Raw genomic sequence first — 22,941 nt, 5'->3', positions numbered from 1 at the left:
GGGTGGGTGAGTGGGTGAGTGGGTGGATGGGTGGGTGAGTGGGTGGGTGGATGGGTGGGTGAGTGGGTGGATGGGTTGGTGAGTGGGTGGATGGGTGGGTGAATGGGTGGGTGAGTGGGTGGGTGAGTGGGTGGATGAGTGGGTGAGTGAGTGGGTGAGTGAGTGGGTGGATGGGTGGGTGAGTGGGTGGGAGGGTGGTGGGTGGGAGGTGGATGGGTGAGTGGGTGGATGGGTGGGTGGGTGAGTGGGTGGGTGGGTGAGTGGATGGATGGGGGGGTGAGTGAGTGGGTGGTGGTGGGTGGGTGGGTGAGTGGGTGGGTGAGTGGGTGAGTGGGTGGGTGAGTAGGGTGGAGTTGGTGGGTGAGTGGTGGGTGACGTGGGTGGGTATTGGGTGGGTGGGTGAGTGGGGTGTTGGGTGGGTGAGTGGGTGGAGTGGGTGGGTGGGTGAGTGGGTATGGTGTGGAGTGAGTGGTGGGATGAGTGGTGTGAGGGGAGTGGATGGTGTAGTGGTGGGATGGGTGGGTGAGTGGGGGATGGGTGGGTGGTGGGTGGGTGGGTGGGTGGTGAGTGAGTGGAGGGTGGGTGATGTGAGTGGGTGGATGGGTGGGTGGGAGGGGATGGTGGGTGGTGAGTGGGTGGATGGGTGGGTGAGTGGGTGGGTGAGTGGGTGGATGGGTGGGTGAGTGGGTGGATGGTGGGTGAGTGGGTGGATGGGTGGGTGGGTGAGTGGGTGGGTGGGTGGGTGAGTGGGTGGATGGGGGGGTGGGTGAGTGGGTGGATGGGTGGGTGAGTGAGGGAGGTGGGTGAGTGGGTGGATGGGTGGGTGAGTGAGTGGATGGGTGGGTGAGTGGGGGATGGGTGGGTGAGTGGGTGGATGGGTGGGTAAGTGGGTGGATCGGTGGGTGAGTGGGTGGAGGGGGTGGAGTGGGTGAATGGGTGGGTGATGGGTGGATGGGTGATGGGTGGGTGAGTGGGTGGATGGGTGGGTGAGTGGGTGGATGGGTGAGTGGGTGGGTGGATGAATGAGGGGTGGATGGGTGGGGAGTGGGTGATGGGTGGTGGGGTGGGTGGATGGTGGGTGAGTGAGTGAGTGGATGGATGGGAGGGTGAGTGGGGGATGGGGGGTGAGTGGGTGGATGGGTTGGTGAGTGGGTGGATGGGTGGGTGGGGGGGGTGAGGGGTAGATGGGTGGGTGAGTGGGTGAGTGAGTGGGTGGGTGAGTGGGTGGATGGGTGAGTGGGTGGGTGAGTGGGTGGGTGGGTGGTGAATGGTGGGTGGGTGGGTGGATGGATGGGGGGAGTGGGGGATGGGTGGGTGAGTGAGTGGATGGATGGGTGGGTGAGTGGGGGGTGGTGGGGTGGGTGAGTGGGTGGATGGGTGGGTGAGTGGGTGGATGGGTTGGTGAGTGGGTGGATGGGTGGGTGAGTGGGTGGGTGAGGGGTGGATGGGTGACTGGGTGGGTGAGTGGGTGGGTGGGTGGATGGATGGGTGGGTGAGTGGGTGGGAGGGTGGGTGGATGAGTGGGTGGATGGGTGGGTGAGTGTGGGTGAGTGAGTGGGTGGGGAGTGGGTGGATGGGTGGTGTGAGTGAGTGGGTGGATGGGTGGGTGAGTGGGTGGATGAGTGGGTGGATGGGTGGATGGGTGAGTGGGGGATGGGTGGATGGGTGAGTGGATGGGGGGTGAGTGGGTGGAGGGTGGGGGATGAGTGGTGGAGGGGGGTGAGTGAGTGGATGGGTGGGGGTGGATTGGGTGGTGGGTGGGGGGTGAGGAGTGGAGTGGAGGGATGGGTGAGTGAGGGATGGGTGAGTGAGTGGGTGGATGGGTGGGTGAGTGGGTGGATGGGTTGGTGAGGGGTGGGTGAGTGGGTGGGTGAGTGAGTGGGTGGGTGGGTGAGTGGGTGGGGGGTGGATGGGTGGGTGGAGGGTGAGTAGGTGGATGGGTGAGTGGGTGGAGGGTGGGGGGTGGGTGGATGGGTGGGTGGTGGGGGATGGGTGGATGGGGAGTGGGTGGATGGGTGAGTGGGTGGATGGGGGGTGAGTGGGTGGGTGGTGGGTGGTGGATGGGTGGATGGGTGGAGTGGTGGGTGGGTGGAGTGGGGGATGGGTGGGTGAGTGGGTGGATGGGTGGTGAGTGGGTGGATGGGTGGGGTGAGTGGGTGGATGGGTGGGTGAGTGGGTGGATGGGGGATGGGGAGTGGGTGGATGGGTGAGTGGTGGATGGGGGGTGAGTGGGTGGATGGGTGGGTGAGTGGGTGGATGGGTGGGTGAGTGGGTGGATGGGTGGGTGGATGGGTGGGGGATGGGGGAGTGGATGGGTGGGTGAGTGGGTGGATGGGGTGGGTGAGTGGGGGGATGGGGGGGAGTGGGTGGATGGGTGGGTGAGTGGGTGGATGGGGGGTGAGGGTGGATGGGTGGGTGGATGGGTGGGTGAGTGGAGGGTGGGGAGTGGGGGGGTGGGGGGTGAGTGGGTGATGGGTGGGTGAGTGGGTGGGTGAGTGGATGAATGAGTGGGTGAGTGGGTGGATGGGTGGGTGGGTGGGTGAGTGGATGGGTGGGTGGATGGGTGGATGGGTGGGTGGATGGATGGGTGGGTGGGTGAGTGGGTGGATGGGTGGGTGAGTGGGTGGATGGGGGGGGATGGGTGAGTAGATGGGTGGGGGGATGGGTGGGGGATGGGTGGGTGAGTGGGTGGATGGGTGGGGGATGGTGAGTAGATGGGTGGGTGGATGGGTGGGTGAGTGGGTGGGTGAGTGGGTGGATGGGTGGGTGAGTGGGTGGGGAGTGAGTGAGTGGGTGGGTGAGTGGGTGGGTGGATGGGTGGGTGGAGGGTGAGTAGGTGGATGGGTGAGTGGGTGGATGGGTGGGTGGGTGGATGGGTGGGTGAGTGGGTGGATGGGTGGATGGGTGTGGTGGGTGGATGGGGAGTGGGTGGATGGTGGGGAGTGGGTGGATGGGTGGGTGGATGGGTGGGTGGGGGGTGGATGGGTGGATGGGTGAGTGGGTGGTGTGGTGAGTGGGTGGATGGGTGGGGAGTGGGTGGATGGGGGGTGAGTGGGTGGATGGGTGGAGTGAGTGGGTGGATGGGGGGGGAGTGGGTGGATGGGTGGAGGGAGTGGGTGGAGGGGTGGGGAGTGGGTGGATGGGTGGGTGAGTGGTGATGGGATGGGAATGGAGTGAGTGGGTGGTGGGTGGTTGAGTGGGTGGATGGGTGGGTGAGTGGGTGGATGGGCTGGGTGAAGGTGGGTGGCTGGGTGGGGGCATGGATGGGTTGGATGGGTGAAGTGGATGGGTGGGTGCGGGGTGTGGTGGGGTGGGTGAGTGGGTGGATGGGCTGGTGAGTGGGTGGATGGGTGGGTGAGTGGGGTGGATGGGTGGTGAGTAGTGGCGTGGATGGGTGGGTGGATGGGTGGGTGAGTGGATGGGTGGGTGAGTGGGTGGATGGATGGTGTAGTGGGTGGATGGGTGGTGTGAGTGGGTGGCGTTGAGTGGGATGAATGAGTGGAGTGAGTGGGTGGATGGGTGGTGGGTTGAGTGGATGGGTGGGTGGATGGTTGGATGGTGGGTGGATGGATGGGTGGGTGGGTGAGTGGTGGATGGGTGGGTGAGTGGTGGATGGGTGGGTGGATGGGTGAGTAGATGGGTGGGTGGATGGGTGGTGGATGGGTGGGTGAGTGGGTGGATGGGTGGGTGGATGGGTGGAGTAGATGGGTGGGTGGATGGGTGGGTGAGTGGGTGGGTGAGTGGGTGGATGGGTGGGTGAGTGGGTGGGTAAGTGGGTGGGTCGGCGAGTGAGTGAGTGGGTGGGTGGGTGAGTGGGTGGGTGGATGGGTGGGTGGGTGGATGGGTGAGTGGTGGATGGGTGGGTGGGTGGGTGGATGGGTGGAGTGAGTGGGGGATGGGTGAGTGGGTGGATGGGTGAGGGGTGGATGGGTGGTGTGAGTGGGTGGATGGGTGGGTGGATGGGTGGTTGGGTGGGTGGATGGGTGGATGGGTGAGTGGGTGGGTGGGTGAGTGGGTGGATGGGTGGGTGAGGGGGTGGATGGTGTGGGTGAGTGGGTGGATGGGTGGTGAGTGGGTGGATGGGTGGGTGAGTGGGTGGATGGGGATGGAGTGGGTGGATGGGTGAGTGGGTGGATGGGTGGGTGAGTGTGTGGATGGGTGGGTGAGTGGGTGGATGGGTGGGTGGGTGGGTGGATGGGTGGGTGGATGGGTGGGTGGATGGGTGAGTGGATGGGTGGGTGGGTGGGTGGATGGGGGGTGAGTGGGTGGATGGGTGGGTGAGTGGGTGGATGGGTGGGTGAGTGGGTGGATGGGTGGGTGGATGGGTGGGTGAGTGGATGGGTGGGTGAGTCTGCGGGTGGATGGATGGGTGAGTGGATGAATGAGTGGGTGAGTGGGTGGATGGGTGGATGGGTGGGTGGATGGGTGGGTGAGTGGGTGGATGGGTGGGTGGATGGGTGGGTGAGTGGGTGGGTGGATGGGTGGGTGAGTGGGTGGGTGAGTGGGTGGATGGGTGGGTGGATGGGTGAGTAGATGGGTGGGTGGATGGGTGGGTGGATGGGTGGGTGAGTGGGTGGGTGGATGGGTGGGTGAGTGGGTGGGTGAGTGGGTGGATGGGTGGGTGAGTGGGTGGGTGAGTGGGTGGATGGGTACGGTGCGAATAAAGTTCAACGTACACACACCTCCCCCCACCCTCCCCCGCTGCGGTGGGGCGCGTCGCCGCCACCTTGAAGAAGGGGACTCCAGCACCCAGGGGGCGTAGACGCAACATACACAACATACGCATACATACACACACATACATACACACACATACACACACATACACACACACACATACACACACACACATACACACACACACATACACACATACATACACACACATACACACACATACACACACACACATACACACACACACACACATACACACCACACCACATACACACACATACACACACACATACACACACACACACATACACACACACACTACATACGCATACACACATACACAACATACAACATACACACACATACACACACACACATACACACACACATACACAACATACACACACACATACACAACATACACACACATACACACACATACACACATACACACACATACACACACACATACACAACATACACACACACACATACGCAACATACGCACACACACATACACACACACGCACACACACATACATACACACACACATACACAACATACGCACGCATACACACACACACACGCAACATACGCAACATACGCACACACACACACATACACAACATACACACACAACATACACACACAGATACACATACACACACACACAACACACATACGCAACATACACACACACACACAACATACACACACAACACACACACACAACACACATACGCAACATACACACACACACACATACACACACAACATACACACACAACACACACACATACGCAACAAAGACAAAGATCCCCCGTATAGCCTGAACAGACTGTAGGGGCAAGTGCTGTTAGCGAGCACCTATGAAGGCCGGAACGGTACACGAGGGGGTGGGTGGCCAGCACCACGCCCGACCGCCTTTGTCTCCCTAGTGGCGATGTTTACACACCGCACCAGGTACTCATTTAAGGCTGAGTCGACCTAGGGGAGGCCCAGGACCGGTTCAGATAATCGTCACTGGTGTCAGCCGTGAGCGGGAATCGAACCCGGGTCGCCAGGTTCATAGCGCAGCGCGCTAACCGCTACACTACCGCTCCCCACACACATACACACACATACGCAACATACACACACACACGCAACATACGCACGCATACGCGGCATACGAAAACATATGCACCATACGTACGCTTATGCAAAACACGTACACCTATGCGTCATACGCATGCATATGCACCATACACACACATACGCAACGTACGTACACCTATACGACATACGTACGCATATACAAGTCCCCCCACCACCCCCCCCCCGCCCACTTTACCTTGTAGAAGTTGTAGGGCGAGAGCGAGAGGACTCCCAGCACCCAGGGGAAGGAGACACCACCAGCCTCCTCCGGGGATCCGATCATCGTCCCGCAAGAGCCACTCCCTGCAAGTTCAAGGATTCATATTCTAAGGTTTTTTCGGTAAAGTCACGTAGATAAAAAATTTTAATTAATAAAAGTAAAATAAAATAAAAATCACGACGTTTCGGAGGCAACACAAGCTTCCGTATTCTTAGGTTTTTTCGGTAAAGTCACGTAGATAAAAAAAATTAAATTAATAAAAGTAAAATAAAATAAAAATCACGACGTTTCGAAGGCAACACAAGCTTCCGTATTCTTAGGTTTTTTCGGTAAAGTCACGTAGATAAAAAAAATTAAATTAATAAAAGTAAAATAAAATAAAAATCACGACGTTTCGGAGGCAACACAAGCTTCCGTATTCTTAGGTTTTTTCGGTAAAGTCACGTAGATAAAAAAAATTAAATTAATAAAAGTAAAATAAAATAAAAATCACGACGTTTCGGAGGCAACACAAGCTTCCGTATTCTTAGGTTTTTTCGGTAAAGTCACGTAGATAAAAAAAATTAAATTAATAAAAGTAAAATAAAATAAAAATCACGACGTTTCGAAGGCAACACAAGCTTCCGTATTCTTAGGTTTTTTCGGTAAAGTCACGTAGATAAAAAAAATTTAATTAATAAAAGTAAAATAAAATAAAAATCACGACGTTTCGGAGGCAACGCAAGCCATCCGTCTTCAGGTGGAACCGTCACAGCCACGACAGCTGTATCAGCTGTATCAAGTACTTGATATCAAATACTTGATATCAAGTACTTGATACAGCTGGAACCGTCACAGCCACGACAGGTGTATCAAGTAAATGAGAGATTGCAAGAGCTACCACTCCGTATATATAATGGTTGGAGAGGGGGGGGAAGGGCCAAGTACGGCACACTTTTAATTCATATTCAAGTTCAAGTTCATTGATTAGGTGTAGCCCTGTGAGCCATTCGGCTCTTGAATCGGGTGCAACCGCAACAAACAAAACAACAAAAACATAAACAAGAAAACATCTTAAAGTGAATATGTGACCGAGTGCAAACAGAAAATCCAAAAAAAGACAGCAAAATATTGCAGAAAAAGCACCGTACACCAACGCTGTGTGCAAAAATCCCAGTGGGATGCAAGTCAAACAACAACAACAACAACCACAAGACAACTTAGATTTAGGCCATCAGTCTAACTCTGTACTACAACAAACAACAACAACAACCACAAGACAACTTAGATTAAGGCCATCAGTCTAACTCTGTACTACAACAAACAAACAACAACAACAACCACAAGACAACTTAGATTTAGGCCATCAGTCTAACTCTGTACTACAACAAACAACAACAACAACAACCACAAGACAACTTAGATTAAGGCCATCAGTCTAACTCTGTACTACAACAAACAAACAACAACAACAACCACAAGACAACTTAGATTTAGGCCATCAGTCTAACTCTGTACTACAACAAACAACAACAACAACAACCACAAGACAACTTAGATTAAGGCCATCAGTCTAACTCTGTACTACAACAAACAACAACAACAACAACCACAAGACAACTTAGATTTAGGCCATCAGTCTAACTCTGTACTACAACAAACAACAACAACAACAACAACAACCACAAGACAACTTAGATTTAGGCCATCAGTCTAACTCTGTACTACAACAAACAACAACAACAACAACAACAACCACAAGACAACTTAGATTTAGGCCATCAGTCTAACTCTGTACTACAACAAACAACAACAACAACAACCACAAGACAACTTAGATTAAGGCCATCAGTCTAACTCTGTACTACAACAAACAACAACAACAACAACAACCACAAGACAACTTAGATTAAGGCCATCAGTCTAACTCTGTACTACAACAAACAACAACAACAACCACAAGACAACTTAGATTAAGGCCATCAGTCTAACTCTGTACTACAACAAACAAACAACAACAACAACCACAAGACAACTTAGATTAAGGCCTTCAGTCTAACTCTGTACTACAACAAACAACCAACAACCACAAGACAACTTAGATTAAGGCCATCAGTCTAACTCTGTACTACAACAAACAAACAACAACAACAACCACAAGACAACTTAGATTAAGGCCATCAGTCTAACTCTGTACTACAACAAACAACAACAACCACAAGACAACTTAGATTAAGGCCATCAGTCTAACTCTGTACTACAACAAACAAACAACAACAACAACCACAAGACAACTTAGATTAAGGCCATCAGTCTAACTCTGTACTACAACAAACAACAACAACAACAACAACCACAAGACAACTTAGATTAAGGCCATCAGTCTAACTCTGTACTACAACAAACAACAACAACAACAACAACCACAAGACAACTTAGATTAAGGCCATCAGTCTAACTCTGTACTACAACAAACAAACATGGCCAAACCGAAAAACTTTTCGAAATCACCAAAATAACGAGCACGCACCACGGGGTCACTCGCACCACGGGGTCGCACGCACCACGGGGTCACGCACACCACGGGGACGCACGCACCACGGGGTCACGCACACCACGGGGTCACGCGCACCACGGGGTCACGCACACCACGGGGTCACGCACACCACGGGGTCACTCGCACCACGGGGTCACGCGCACCATGGGGTCACGCGCACCACGGGGTCACGCACACCACGGGGTCACTCGCACCACGGGGTCACGCACACCACGGGGTCGCACGCACCACGGGGTCACGCGCACCACGGGGTCACTCGCACCACGGGGTCACGCACACCACGGGGTCACTCGCACCACGGGGTCACGCACACCACGGGGTCACGCACACCACGGGGTCACTCGCACCACGGGGTCACGCACACCACGGGGTCGCACGCACCACGGGGTCACGCGCACCACGGGGTCACTCGCACCATGGGGTCACGCACACCACGGGGTCACTCGCACCACGGGTCACGCACACCACGGGGTCACGCACACCACGGGGTCACTCGCACCACGGGGTCACGCGCACCACGGGGTCACGCGCACCACGGGGTCGCGCACACCACGGGGTCGCGCGCACCACGGGGTCGCACGCACCACGGGGTCACGCGCAACCACGGGGTCACGCGCACCACGGGGTCGCACGCACCACGGGGTCGCACGCACCACGGGGTCACGCGCACCACGGGGTCACGCGCACCACGGGGTCACACGCACCACGGGGTCACGCGCACCACGGGGTCACGCGCACCACGGGGTCACGCGCACCACGGGGTCACGCGCACCACGGGGTCACACGCACCACGGGGTCACGCGCACCACGGGGTCACGCGCACCACGGGGTCACGCGCACCACGGGGTCACGCGCACCACGGGGTCACGCGCACCACGGGGTCACACGCACCACGGGGTCACGCGCACCACGGGGTCACACGCACCACGGGGTCGCACGCACCACGGGGTCACGCGCACCACGGGGTCACGCACGCACCACGGGGTCATGCACGCACCACGGGGTCACGCGCACCACGGGGTCACGCGCACCACGGGGTCACGAGCACCACGGGGTCACGAGCACCACGGGGTCACACACACGCACCACGGGGTCACGCACGCACCACGGGGTCACTCGCACTACGGGGTCACGCGCACCACGGGGTCACGCGCTCGCACGAGGCCATCGGCAGCGGGCACGTGCCACTGGGCGGGAGGTGCCGGCAGAGGTCGCAACCGGGTACCCGATACCCGTACCCTACCCGATACCCGGCCGGGTACGGGTATCCGTTTGCGACCCTGGTGTACAGGAGGTCATGGGTTCGACCCCGACCCTGACGATGCCTGCTGCTGTATATTTGGAGTTTGCGTGTCTTTCTCCCTCTCATCATCATCACGTTAGCTAGGAGATGTTCACTACCTCGCCTGATACGCAGGAGGCCGTGGGTTCGATCCCGACCCTGACGATGCCTGCTGCTGTATATTTGGAGTTTGCGTGTCTTTCTCCCTCTCATCATCATCACAGTGGCTAGGAGATGTTCACTACCTCGCCTGATACGCAGGAGGCCGTGGGTTTGATCCCGACCCTGACAACGCCTGCTGCTGTATATTTGGTGGAGTTTGCGTGTCTCTCTCATCATCATCACGGTGGCTAGGAGATGTTGACAACCTCGCCTCGAGTGCAGGAGGTCGTGGGTTCGATCCCAACCCCTGACGCCTACTGCTGTATATTTGGAGTTTGCGTCTCTCTCTCTCATCATCATCACGGTGGCTAGGAGATGTTGACAACCTCGCCTCGAGTGCAGGAGGTCGTGGGTTCGATCCCAACCCCTGACGCCTGCTGCTGTATATTTCCCCTCCACATTCAGAATGGACATCACCACGCGTTTATTATTGGCTGCTCTACTATGAGACCTCCTTTACCAGCGGCAAAATATAGTAATAGGTTTTTACCCTTTTAACCGGTACGAAATCTGACACCATTATACAAGGCATCATGACTTCTTGTGTTGAGGTTATTGCAAACATGCCTTGTATAAAGGTGTCAGTTTTTGTACCAATTGAAAAGGTAAAAACCTATTACTATATTTTGCCACTGGTAAAGGAGGTCTCATAGTGTAAATGCTTACCCCGAGCTCTCAATACTCTGATAGTGCGCTGTTTTTGAGTTGTACGCATTTTGGCGTCATCTGGTCCAACACCAATGGAGACTAGGCTCTAAAGAAAAGCTGTCTCGGGTGTGGACCAATCAACTTCAAGGACAGTGCATATCATTATCATCATCAGAGTTGTTTCTTTTTGTTTGCATTTTTACTTCTTGTGTTGAGGTTATTGCAAACATGATGCCTTGTATAAAGGTGTCAGTTTTTGTACCAATTGAAAGGGCAAAAACCTATCACTATATTTGGCTGCTATCAATTTCCACGTGATGATGATGATGAGTTGCCACTGGTGACGGGCAGGTGGTCGCCTCTGAAATAGAGCTACGTAGAAGCTCAGTGGGCCTTCCTTACCCGGCAAAATAAAAATAGTTGATAGTTTAGTGTAGTTTTTCCCTCCACATTTAGAATCGACGTCACGCGTTTGGTGTATTTAGCTGTTCTAAATGTCCACGCGATGACAATGATGATGATGGTGATTTATTGAACTATGATTTGTGACGGACAGACCGCTTCTGAAAAATAGATCCGTAGCAACTCGGAGTGGCTTTACACCTGGTAAAGAGTTGAGTTTCGTAGTTTATACTTTGTGCTTTTGTCGGTAAAGTCACGTAGGTAAAAATTAACCCGTAAAAACAAAGTTTTTCACTAGAAGTCCTTTATATGCGTGGCGGCTAGAGTCCTCTCGTCCTCTAGCTTGAGATGGCTGCCACCTATGGGTCAGATGATTGCCTGCCACCATTAAGCAATTGGTAATTAAATATCATTTATTTTTTCCTAAAAAGTGTAAAAATGTGGAAAATAGATTTTTTTCACGAACATTAATTGTCTCGCACAACGAGTCTGCGTGAAAAATGTCAGCTCGATTGGATCACGGGAAGTGGGTTAAAAAACGACTGAAAGATTTGCACGGTCGTAAGCGCGCAAGCAAGTGAACTTAATATAAAGGATTTAAAAAAATAAAAGAAATCCAAATGAAAACAACTAAATTAAATCACGACGTTTCGGGCGCAACACAAGCGTGGGGGACAAACGCGGCCAAAAAACAACCGTTTCATTTATTAAATTTCTCACCTACGCGACTTTACCGAAAAAACCAAAAAGCATGGATGCTTGCAATCAGGAAAACTTCAAATCTCGAAAAAATGTCTCGCTTTAGTTTTGAGTGGAGCCGCGAGGACTTACAGGAGCTGTTGTACGTCGCCATGACCACCTCGAGCGAGCAGGCGAGGAGAGACACGTGGAAGGTTTCGATACCCAATAGGGTGCTGGGGGGGGGTGGTGGGGGGGCATAAAGGAAGGAAAATTAGCGGATTGACGCACGCGCGGTGTACAGTGATACCTCGGTTCACGAACGCTTCTGTTCACAAACAACTCGGTTCATGAACAGAAAAGTTCATAACAAGTATAAGCCGTAAAAACAAAGTTTTTCACCATAAATCCTTCATATGCGTGGCAGCGAACTTAATATAAAGGATTTAAAAATATATTCGCCTGTGGAGGACGCGGGGATCGATCCCGCGACCTTTGGCATGGGAAGCGAGGGCGCTACCAACTGCGCTACTCCGCCACGGCCTGTGGAGGGGTTACGCTCGGGGCTCTTACACTGTGACGTTCAGCCAAAGCCGTGAATGCGTTCTATTTAAATATATGTAAAATAATTTTTTTTTGCCTAAAAAGTGTAAAATTTTGGGAATTTTTTTTCACAAACATTCATTGTCTGGCACAACGAGTCTGTGTGGAAAATGTCAGCTCGATTGGATCACGGGAAGTGGGTTAAAAAACGAAGATTTGCACGGTCGTAAGCAAGCAAGCACGCAAGCACGCAAGCACGCAAGCAAGCAAGCGAACTTAATATAAAGGATTTAAAAATATGCTCCGGTTCACGAACAGGAGCCACGGCCATTTTAATGCTATTTCCAGGCTGTCACATGGTCGTGACTTCCTGTAGGAAGATCGTGGAGAGAAGAAGAGACACAGAAATAAGTACTGTGAGTACTGAAGACACTTTCAGTGACTTTTTGCTTTCTGGTGTGCTTTTTAGCACATACAGTACTGTACAATACTGTACTTACTGTATTGTACAGTTCACCCGTTTGAGTGCTTACTGAAGTCATCTCAAGCAAGGTTAGTGTTCTCTCTTTATACATTACTATACTGTACAGTACACATGTGTATTGTAATGTGTTTCATATTTTTGTGCTTCAAAAACCAAAAAAAAAGGTCAGAACGGATTAACCGGATTTACATTGAACCCTGTGGGGAAATGTGCCTCGGGTTCACGACCAATTCGGTTCGCGACCAGAATCAGTTCACGAATTAAGTTCGTGAACCGAGGTATCACTGTAGTTCACACCGTCACTAAAACTAAACGTTTTACACAATGAGACATCTACTTTACCAGTGACAAAATATAGTAGTAGGTTTTTACCCTTTCAATTGGTACAAAAAACTGACACCTTTATACAAGGCATCATGTTTGCAATAACCACAACACAAGCAGTCAAATTGCAAACAAAAATTAACAACTCTGATGATGATAATGATATGCACTGTCCTTGAAGTTGATTGGTCCACACCCGAGACGGCTTTTCTTAGAGCCTAGTCTCCATTGGTGTTGGACCAGATGACACCAGAAGGCGTACAACTTAAAGACAGCGCACTATCAGAGTATTGAGAGCTCGGGGTAAGCATTTACACTATGAGACCTCCTTTACCAGTGACAAAATATAGTAATAGGTTTTTACCCTTTCAACTGGTACAAAAACTGACACCTTTATACAAGGCATCATGTTTGCAATAACTACCTGTATATACAATTCGCGTCCGCGTTGTAACAAAATGCGTTCCATAATACATTCATAACGCGTTACGTATCCAATTCGCGTTAGGGGCCGTCCATACATGACGTCACGCGATGTTGGACGATTTTTGACCCCCCCCCCCCTCGTCACACGGCGTCACAAAAGTCAGACCCCCCCCCTCCCTCAAATGACATCACAAAGCTCTGCCCCCCCCCCCCCCCCAAAAAATAAAACACGCTTCAAATCGCTTTAAACTATTGTCATTGTAGTGTGTATTTAATGTGGCGCTGCACTCTGAAGTTGTAGGAGAAAACATTTATTAAAACGTCTATTTAATTAAGCAGAACGTGTTGTCTATATTTATTTAAAGTTGCGCATTTTGACGTGACGTCACATTTCTCACCCCCCCCCCTCGTCACACATCGTCACAAATGTCTGACCCCCCCCACCCCGCCCTTCTAAAAACAACATGCAGCGTTACAGGACAGACAGAGCGTACATGTTTACATACTCGCAAGGCGTAAACATTAAATGAAACAGGATTAAAATCTAAGCAGGTTCCACGCAACCTATAGTGGCTACCGACACAGTCGAGTGCACAAATGCAACGTTTGATTTGTGGTTGGATGGCGTTAATCCCGACTGTGGGTTCCCTCCCACCTGAAATCTTGAATGTTCAGCCGCTCTTCCTCCTGAGGGGAGCAACGGAGGGGGACAACGCAACGGTTCAAAGCAACATCGTTCCCGGCCGTTTACGAAGCGCACGTCCGGTGAGGCTGCGGCGATGGTGGGCGATGTGGTGGTCGGTGTGGTGGGTGGTGTGGCAGTAGTAGCAGTAGCAGCAGCAGTAGTAGCAGCACTAGCAGCAGCAGCAGTAGCAGCAGCAGTAGTAGCAGCAGCATCAGCAGTAGCAGCAGCAGTAGTAGTAGCAACACTAGCAGCAACAGCAGTAGTAGCAGCAGCACCACTAGCAGCAGTAGTAGCAGCAGCAGCAGTAGCAGCAGCAGTAGCAGCAGCAGCAGTAGTAGCAGCAGTAGCAGCAGTAGCAGCAGCACTAGCAGCAGTAGCAGCAGTAGTAGCAGCAGCAGCAGTAGTAGTAGCAGCAGCAGCAACATCAGTAGTAGCAGCAGCAGCAGTAGTAGTAGCAGCAGCAGCAACATCAGTAGTAGCAGCAGCAGTAGCAGCAGCAGTAGCAGCAGCAGCAGTAGTAGCAGCAGCAGCGTCGCTGTTTGTACCGCCACTCACCGCAGACAACTGTAGCGACACGACCACCGCCACTACGACAGCCGGCGCCAAAACTGTGCCACACACGCGCCCTCTCCGCATGGCACTTAAATTACAAACTGTTGACGCACACGGACGCACGCCACGTACCGATTTCAGGATGGCCTCCATAACGCGGTAGTAGAGACGCACGGCAAGGCCTAAACGCTGCAAAGACAAAGATTGTACACCTTTAACAGCATCAGAATATTTATTTAGAAATACAACACGGAAACATCTCCATCCTCGCAGGCAAAGGCCCCGCCGAGTTATTTAATTTACTTTTCGCAAGCGAGCTGGCAGTCACAAATAATAGCTCAACAAAGAGACCCCATCTCATTTGGATATTGATTTGTAGTGTGTAGAATGTCGTGTAATATAGTGTGTATTGTAATATAGTGTATTGTAGTGTATAGTATAGTGTGTATTGTAGTGTATAGTATAGTGTGTAGTGTATAGTGTAGTGTGTATTGTAGTGTATAGTGTAGTGTGTATTGATGTTGTTAGCTGGTGTTGATGATGTTGTTAGCTGGTGTTGATGGTGATGTTAGCTGGTGTTGATGATGATGTTAGCTGGTGTTGATGATGATGTTAGCTGGTGTTGATGATGTTGTTAGCTGGTGTTGATGATGATGTTAGCTGGTGTTGATGATGATGTTAGCTGGTATTGATGATGATGTTAGCTGGTGTTGATGATGTTGTTAGCTGGTGTTGATGATGTTGTTAGCTGGTGTTGATGATGATGTTAGCTGGTATTGATGATGATGTTAGCTGGTATTGATGATGATGTTAGCTGGTGTGGATGATGATGTTAGCTGGTGTTGATGATGATGTTAGCTGGTGTTGATGATGATGTTAGCTGGTGTTGATGATGATGTTAGCTGGTGTTGATGATGTTGTTAGCTGGTATTGATGATGATGTTAGCTGGTGTTGATGATGATGTTAGCTGGTGTTGATGATGTTGTTAGCTGGTGTTGATGATGATGTTAGCTGGTGTTGATGATGATGTTAGCTGGTATTGATGATGATGTTAGCTGGTGTTGATGATGATATTAGCTGGTGTTGATGATGATGTTAGCTGGTGTTGATGATGATGTTAGCTGGTGTTGATGATGTTGTTAGCTGGTGTTGATCATGATGTTAGCTGGTGTTGATGATGATGTTAGCTGGTGTTGATGATGATGTTGTTAGCTGGTATTGATGATGATATTAGCTGGTGTTGATGATGATGTTAGCTGGTGTTGATGATGATGTTAGCTGGTGTTGATGATGATGTTAGCTGGTGTTGATGATGATGTTAGCTGGTGTTGATGATGATGTTAGCCGGTGTTGATGATGATGTTAGCCGGTGTTGATGATGATGTTAGCCGGTGTTGATGATGATGTTAGCTGGTGTTGATGATGATGTTAGCTGGTGTTGATGATGATGTTAGCTGGTGTTGATGATGATGTTAGCTGGTGTTGATGATGATGTTAGCTGGTGTTGATGATGATGTTAGCTGGTGTTGATGATGATGTTAGCTGGTGTTGATGATGATGTTAGCTGGTGTTGATGATGATGTTAGCTGGTGTTGATGATGATGTTAGCTGGTGTTGATGATGATGTTAGCTGGTATTGATGATGATGTTAGCTGGTGTTGATGATGATGTTAGCTGGTGTTGATGATGATGTTAGCTGGTGTTGATGATGATGTTAGCTGGTATTGATGATGATGTTAGCTGGTGTTGATGATGATGGTAGCTGGTGTTGATGATGATGTTAGCTGGTATTGATGATGATGTTAGCTGGTATTGATGATGTTGTTAGCTGGTGTTGATGATGATGTTAGCGGGTGTTGATGATGATGTTAGCGGGGTGTTGATGATGATGTTAGCTGGTATTGATGATGATGTTAGCTGGTATTGATGATGATGTTAGCTGGTATTGATGATGTTGTTAGCTGGTGTTGATGATGATGTTAGCTGGTGTTGATGATGTTAGCTGGTGTTGATGATGATGTTAGCTGGTGGTGATGATGATGTTAGCTGGTATTGATGATGTTGTTAGCTGGTGTTGATGATGATGTTAGCTGGTGGTGATGATGATGTTAGCTGGTGTTGATGATGATGTTAGCTGGTGTTGATGATGTTAGCTGGTGTTGATGATGATGTTAGCTGGTGGTGATGATGATGTTAGCTGGTATTGATGATGTTGTTAGCTGGTGTTGATGATGATGTTAGCTGGTGGTGATGATGATGTTAGCTGGTGTTGATGATGATGTTAGCTGGTATTGATGATGATGTTAGCTGGTATTCATGATGTTGTTAGCTGGTGTTGATGATGATGTTAGCTGGTGTTGATGATGATGTTAGCGGGTGTTGATGATGATGTTAGCTGGTATTGATGATGATGTTAGCTGGTATTGATGATGTTGTTAGCTGGTGTTGATGATGATGTTAGCTGGTGTTGATGATGTTAGCTGGTGTTGATGATGATGTTAGCTGGTGGTGATGATGATGTTAGCTGGTATTGATGATGTTGTTAGCTGGTGTTGATGATGATGTTAGCTGGTGGTGATGATGATGTTAGCTGGTGTTGATGATGATGTTAGCTGGTGTTGATGATGTTATTAGCTGGTGTTGATGATGATGTTAGCTGGTGTTGATGATGTTGTTAGCTGGTGTTGATGATGTTGTTAGCTGGTATTGATGATGTTAGCTGGTATTGATGATGATGTTAGCTGGTGTTGATGATGATGTTAGCTGGTGTTGATGATGATATTAGCTGGTATTGATGATGATGTTAGCTGGTGTTGATGATGTTATTAGCTGGTATTGATGATGATATTAGCTGGTGTTGATGATGATGTTAGCTGGTGTTGATGATAATGTTAGCTGGTGTTGATGATGTTAGCTGGTATTGATGATGATGTTAGCTGGTGTTGATGATGTTGTTAGCTGGTGTTGATGATGTTGTTAGCTGGTATTGATGATGTTAGCTGGTATTGATGATGATGTTAGCTGGTATTGATGATGATGTTAGCTGGTGTTGATGATGTTGTTAGCTGGTGTTGATGATGATGTTAGCTGGTGTTGATGATGATGTTAGCTGGTGTTGATGATGATGTTAGCTGGTATTGATGATGTTGTTAGCTGGTGTTGATAATGATGTTAGCTGGTGTTGATGATGATGTTAGCTGGTGTTGATGATGATGTTAGCTGGTGTTGATGATGATGTTAGCTGGTGTTGATGATGATGTTAGCTGGTGTTGATGATGATGTTAGCTGGTGTTGATAATGATGTTAGCTGGTGTTGATGATGTTGTTAGCTGGTGTTGATGATGATGTTAGCTGGTGTTGATGATGATGTTAGCTGGTGTTGATGATGATGTTAGCTGGTATTGATGATGATGTTAGCTCGTATTGATGATGATGTTAGCTGGTGTTGATGATGATGTTAGCTGGTATTGATGATGATGTTAGCTGGTATTGATGATGTTAGCTGGTATTGATGATGATGTTAGCTGGTGTTGATGATGTTAGCTGGTGTTGATGATGTTGTTAGCTGGTGTTGATGATGATGTTTGCTGGTATTGATGATGTTAGCTGGTATTGATGATGTTGTTAGCTGGTGTTGGTGATGATGTTAGCTGGTGTTGATAATGATGTTAGCTGGTGTTGATGATGTTGTTAGCTGGTGTTGATGATGATGTTAGCTGGTATTGATGATGATGTTAGCTGGTGTTGATGATGATGTTAGCTGGTATTGATGATGATGTTAGCTGGTGTTGATGATGATGTTAGCTGGTATTGATGATGATGTTAGCTGGTATTGATGATGATGTTAGCTGGTGTTGATGATGATGTTAGCTGGTGTTGATGATGATGTTAGCTGGTGTTGATGATGATGTTAGCTGGTATTGATGATGATGTTAGCTGGCATTGATGATGATGTTAGCTGGTGTTGATGATGATGTTAGCTGGTGTTGATGATGATGTTAGCTGGTATTGATGATGATGTTAGCTGGTGTTGATGATGATGTTAGCTGGTGTTGATGATGTTGTTAGCTGGTGTTGATGATGATGTTAGCTGGTATTGATGATGATGTTAGCTGGTGTTGATGATGATGTTAGCTGGTGTTGATGATGATGTTAGCTGGTATTGATGATGATGTTAGCTGGTGTTGATGATGATGTTAGCTGGTGTTGATGATGTTGTTAGCTGGTGTTGATGATGATGTTAGCTGGTGTTGATGATGATGTTAGCTGGTGTTGATGATAATGTTAGCTGGTGTTGATGATGATGTTAGCTGGAATTGATGATGTTAGCTGGTATTGATGATGATGTTAGCTGGTGTTGATGATGATGTTAGCTGGTGTTGATGATGATGTTAGCTGGTGTTGATGATGATGTTAGCTGGCATTGATGATGTTGTTAGCTGGTATTGATGATGTTGCTAGCTGGTGTTGATGATGTTGTTAGCTGGTGTTGATGATGGATGTTAGCGGGTGTTGATGTTGTTAGCTGGTATGATGATGTTAGCTGGTTGATGATGTGTTAGCTGGTATTGATGATGATGTTAGCTGGTGTTGATGATGATGTTAGCTGGTATTGATGATGATGTTAGCTGGTGTTGATGATGATGTTAGCTGGTGTTGATGATGATGTTTAGCTGGTATTGATGATGATGTTAGCTGGTATTGATGATGTTGTTAGCTGGTGTTGATGATGATGTTAGCGGGGTTGATGATGATGTTAGCTGGTATTGATGATGTTGTTAGCTGGTGTTGATGATGATGTTAGCTGGTGTTGATGATGATGTTAGCTGGTGTTGATGATGATGTTACCTGGTGTTGATGATGATGTTAGCTGGTGTTGATGATGATGTTAGCTGGTATTGATGATGATGTTAGCTGGTGTTGATGATGATGTTAGCTGGTGTTGATGATGATGTTAGCTGGTGTTGATGATGATGTTAGCTGGTGTTGATGATGATGTTAGCTGGTGTTGATGATGATGTTACCTGGTGTTGATGATGATGTTACCTGGTGTTGATTGATGATGTTAGCGGGTAGTTGATGATGATGTTAGCTGGTGTTTGATGATGATGTTAGCTGGTGTTGATGATGATGTTAGCTGGTGTTGATGATGATGTTAGCTGGTGTTGATGATGATGTTAGCTGGTGTTGATGATGTTGTTAGCTGGTGTTGATGATGTTGTTAGCTGGTGTTGATGATGTTGTTAGCTGGTGTTGATGATGTTGTTAGCTGGTATTGATGATGTTAGCTGGTATTGATGATGATGTTAGCTGGTGTTGATGATGATGTTAGCTGGTGTTGATGATGATGTTAGCTGGTGTTGATGATGTTGTTAGCTGGTGTTGATGATGATGTTAGCTGGTGTTGATGATGTTGTTAGCTGGCATTGATGATGATGTTAGCTGGTATTGATGATGTTGTTAGCTGGTGTTGGTGATGATGTTAGCTGGTGTTGATAATGATGTTAGCTGGTGTTGATGATGATGTTAGCTGGTATTGATGATGTTGCTAGCTGGTATTGATGATGATGTTAGCTGGTGTTGATGATGATGTTAGCTGGTGTTGATGATGATGTTAGCTGGTATTGATGATGTTAGCTCGTATTGATGATGATGTTAGCTGGTGTTGATGATGTTAGCTGGTATTGATGATGATGTTAGCTGGTATTGATGATGATGTTAGCTGGTATTGATGATGTTATTAGCTGGTATTGATGATGATATTAGCTGGTGTTGATGATGATGTTAGCTGGTGTTGATGATGATGTTAGCTGGTGTTGATGATGATGTTAGCTGGTATTGATGATGATGTTAGCTGGCATTGATGATGATGTTAGCTGGTGTTGATGATGATGTTAGCTGGTGTTGATGATGATGTTAGCTGGTGTTGATGATGATGTTAGCTGGTGTTGATGATGTTGTTAGCTGGTGTTGATGATGATGTTAGCTGGTGTTGATGATGATGTTAGCTGGTGTTGATGATGATGTTAGCTGGTGTTGATGATGATGTTAGCTGGAATTGATGATGTTAGCTGGTATTGATGATGATGTTAGCTGGTGTTGATGATGATGTTAGCTGGTGTTGATGATGATGTTAGCTGGTGTTGATGATGATGTTAGCTGGCATTGATGATGTTGTTAGCTGGTATTGATGATGTTGCTAGCTGGTGTTGATGATGTTGTTAGCTGGTGTTGATGATGTTGCTAGCTGGTGTTGATGATGTTGTTAGCTGGTATTGATGATGTTGTTAGCTGGCCCGCGGGAAGGACGTTCCCCACCCCCGATCAAGATGATGATTTAAAATTGGTTAGCTCCCATTGGCTTCCTAATATCAGAAGGATGAGACCCATAGAGATCCAGAGACTCATATAGAACTACAGAAACCCACAGAGACTCATAAAACTATAGAGACCCACATTCACATGTATGTATGTTACACAGGTATTGTGGTCTATGCAAACATGACTCCTCGTAAAAAAGGTGTCAGTTTTGTTGCCAGATAGAAGGGTAAAAAACCAATTATCATATTTTTTACTGGCAAATGAGGTTCCAATAGTGTAAATGCTTACCCCGAGCTCTCATACTCTGATGGTGCATTGTCTTTGAGTTGTGCGCCTTTTGGCGTCATCTGGTCCAACACCATGTGAGACTAGGCTCTAAGAAAAGCTGTCTCGGGTGTAGACCAATCAACTTCAAGGACAGTGCACATACATTAGAGTTATGTTTTTTGTTTGCATTATGACTGCAGGTATTGTGTTCTATGCAAACATGACTCCTCGTAAAAAAAGGTGTCAGTTTTGTTGCCAGATAGAAGGGTAAAAAAACAATTATCATATTTTTGACTGGCAAATGAGGTTCCAATGGTGTAAATGCTCACCCCGAGCTCTCATACTCTGATGGTGCATTGTCTTTGAGTTGTGCGCCTTTTGGCGTCATCTGGTCCAACACCATGTGAGACTAGGCTCTAAGGAAAGCTGTCTTGGGTGTGGACCAATCAACTTCAATGACAGTGCACATACATTATCAGAGTTGTGTTTTTTGTTTGCATTACGACTGCAGGTATTGTGGTCTATGCAAACATGACTCCTCGTAAAAAAAAGGTGTCAGTTTTGTTGCCACATAAAAGGGTAAAAAAACAATTATCATGAATGTATGTTGTTCAATTTCTTCTTTCGCACCGTACGTAGCCAAGCGCGCTAACGACGTTATAATGACGACGACGACGATGTGGAACCTCTCACCTGGTTGGCGGTCCCCGCACAGCCGGTGGACGTAGCCTCCACAAAGTTACGCTGGAAGCGGGAGCCCACCTCCTCCACCGTGCGCGCGATCTCGGCACGGGGGTTCACGGAGCAGCGCTGGAAAAAACCGCAAACGGTCGACAAGGCACGGGCGGCATTTTTTAAATCCTTTAGATTCCAAGAACACAGGATGAGATGTTACTATCCTTTGTGCAAGCACTTCCAAAAGTTCATGAACAGTGAGCCTGGTGAAATTTGGGGAGCGCATCGTCAGTAGTGCACCTTTGGTTCCTAGGGTGTTTCGGCCTTTCACACGATACACCCTCCCCAAAGGCGGCCAGCGACAGGGTGATCAATCCTACGCTTGCGTCCCATTCCCAATTAGTCATAGGAGTTGCCTTGTTGTTGATAGCCAACATCCCATGGGACCCTTGCTTGCTTACGACCGTGCAAATCTTTCGGTCGTTTTTTAACCCACTTCCCGTGATCCAATCGAGCTGACATTTTGCACACAGACTCGTTGTGCGAGACAATTAATGTTCGTGAAAATTTTTTGTTTCAAATTTTTACACTTTTAAGGTAAACAAAAAATTATATTTAATTACAAATTGCTTAATGGTGGCAAGCAATCATCTGACCCATAGGTGGCAGCCATCTCAAGCCAGAGGACGAGAGGACTCTAGCCGCCCGTTTCAAAGACCAATGTGGGCTGGGTTGTGGCCCATTGAACACGCATATAAAGGATTTAGAGTGAATAAGTAAACCCGTAAAAACAAAGTTTTTCACTCTAAATCCTTTATATGCGTGGCGGCTAGAGTCCTCTCGTCCTCTGGCTTGAGATGGCTGCCACCTATGGGTCAGATTATTGTCTGCAGTATTAAACAATTGGTAATTAAATATAA

The 22,941-nt window shown here is 48.8% G+C and overlaps 1 protein-coding gene across 1 annotated transcript in view; it reads right to left on the bottom strand.

The window, feature by feature from the left end:
- Positions 1-22,941, bottom strand: part of LOC133361005 (retinoblastoma-associated protein-like) — a 77,104-nt gene that overhangs the window by 15,410 nt on the left and 38,753 nt on the right. Inside the window, exons 13-17 of the mRNA XM_061579888.1 lie at positions 22,040-22,156; positions 14,890-14,946; positions 14,176-14,207; positions 11,897-11,979; positions 6,012-6,118 (exon numbers count right to left, since the gene is read on the bottom strand). Coding sequence (XP_061435872.1) covers positions 6,012-6,118; positions 11,897-11,979; positions 14,176-14,207; positions 14,890-14,946; positions 22,040-22,156 — 396 coding nt within the window. The remainder of the gene's footprint in view (positions 1-6,011; positions 6,119-11,896; positions 11,980-14,175; positions 14,208-14,889; positions 14,947-22,039; positions 22,157-22,941) is intronic.

This window comes from Lethenteron reissneri, chromosome 70 (assembly GCF_015708825.2).
Source record: "Lethenteron reissneri isolate LAM-NWPU_2019-01 chromosome 70, ASM1570882v1, whole genome shotgun sequence".
NCBI classification, from domain to species: Eukaryota; Metazoa; Chordata; class Hyperoartia; order Petromyzontiformes; family Petromyzontidae; genus Lethenteron; species Lethenteron reissneri.
Note: the sequence above shows the minus strand (reverse complement) of the source record. Positions and strands in the feature narration are given on the sequence as shown.